The sequence below is a fragment of the Sphaeroforma arctica genome, assembly GCF_001186125.1.
Source record: "Sphaeroforma arctica JP610 unplaced genomic scaffold supercont1.5599, whole genome shotgun sequence".
Lineage (NCBI taxonomy): Eukaryota > Ichthyosporea > Ichthyophonida > Sphaeroforma > Sphaeroforma arctica.
The window spans coordinates 1-1,916 of record NW_014034959.1 but is presented as its reverse complement, the minus strand read 5'-3'; the positions used below and the strand labels follow the sequence as shown (position 1 = coordinate 1,916).

General features: G+C 43.2%; 1 protein-coding gene across 1 annotated transcript; it reads right to left on the bottom strand.

Moving 5' to 3' along the window:
* Nucleotides 1-873: 873 nt before the first annotated feature.
* SARC_15094 (protein-tyrosine phosphatase) lies at nt 874-1,159 on the bottom strand (the record flags this gene model as incomplete). Its single annotated transcript, XM_014290778.1, has 2 exons — nt 874-1,013; nt 1,142-1,159. Coding segments are annotated over 2 exons (158 nt in total), but the record flags the coding sequence as incomplete, so codon positions are not given.
* Nucleotides 1,160-1,916: the final 757 nt, after the last annotated feature.

The window sequence follows — 1,916 nt, the reverse complement described above, 5'->3', positions numbered from 1 at the left end:
TATATCATATAAACCTACACGCTACTCCAGTATAGGTTAGATTGTGACATGTAGCGTACTATAACTATAAATCTCATAGGCCATACTATGTGCTCTACTGAGACCACTATTGAAAAGAGCCAGTCAGAGCCCAAAACTGCAAGTGAAGTAGAAGTACTCCGAATATCACTTGCCACTCCACAGCCAGTCACCTCTGCTACTATTGCGCTTCGCAATACTACTCTCTATACGAACTCAGAGGCTCTACTGGCAAAACACTTAAAACATGGAATCTAAGCCGCAGTCACAACCATTGTACATACATACATGAGCATGGCCCGTTAGTCTAGTCACCGAAAGCACTTCTTAGAGATATAGAACGCTCCACACACTACTGGTGAACTGGATGATATCATCCGCGCCGATGCCTATCGTGACGCCTATTTAGCTACTGACGGGTACACACGCACCCCACCGAGCACATGCACAAGCCTCAAATCCATGCAAAGCTGATAAGTGTAGTTGACTGGTGTACCCACGAATACCTTAACCACTGATCAGGGGACACCCCTTTCTATTTTTAGGGCTCAACCTGGCCAAGTATGTACCTAAGATCCCCCTGAGTAGCCATTGAGTTTCATCACAACACACACATACTGTAATCACACAGGCCACACGGCCTAGATGTGAAGTAAAGTAATAGGTCGTCGGAACTCTTCACCTACACGCGGGGGTGCCACAGCCAGACAGACACACCTAAACATAGCTTTTCTGTGATCACAAGACATACACAGCCAGACAGACACACCTAAATATAGCTTTCCTGTGATCACAAGACATACACAGCCAGACAGACACACCTAAACATAGCTTTCCTGTGATCACAAGACATACATCAGGGCGTACAGGGGTGAGCACTGGATACCCAGACACAGCAGCAAGCAGCAGATCATCACACCCGTTCTCCCTTTGCCCGCCTTACAATGAACCGCGATCGTATGCTTGGGGTCGGCTGCTAGAAACGCCATAGCGTCCTATAGGGAGTGGGGCGATGTATAAACCCGGTTAATACACGTGAGTGGTAACCCGTTTCGTATAAACCTGGTGACACCAGATATGGGTCTTTGGTGCAAATAGACCTGTAGTGCACCTGGACACATACCTTACAGAAAGCAGTCATCAACCCAATCGGCGGCGGGTTGTGATCGTCAAATGGAAAATTCGCCACGCGGGTGTGGAACAAAGCCGTATCGTAGCCTCGTTCAGAGCACAGGTTATACACCTTGTATCTGTATGTGATGCAATATGGTTATATATATATATATATATACATATATATATATAGATTTAGCAGTGATGAACAATGCAGAGGCGACTGTAGAGCACAGGTTATATACCGTGTATCTGTATGTGATTTAATATGGGTCTAGCAGTGATGAACAATGCAGAGGCCACTGTAGCTAGGCAAGACTAGGGTGGTGTACTTGATAGTTATAAGACCTTGCATGCGCAACGAGCAGAATACATACCTATATACAGAAGGAGTGTGGTATTTGTGATCCAAACATAAGAAGCGGTTTACCTCGGGCAATATGCAGATGATACCCAACAGACTGCAACGAATGCCTACATAAACACACGAAAATACATACACACATGCGTGTTTACTTGTACGTGCGGGTATGTATGTGTATCAAAAGCGTGTTTACGTGAACGTGTGTGTACATGAGTGTATAGGTCTATATTTATAAACATAAAAATAATGGCGTAACCATAGATCCACATCAAAGGTCAAATATGAACATAGACAACTACACACAAATATGGTAAACATTTATATATCTATACATATATATATACTACACACACACAAATATGGTAAACATTTTTATATCTATACATATATATATACTACACACACATATATATATATATAC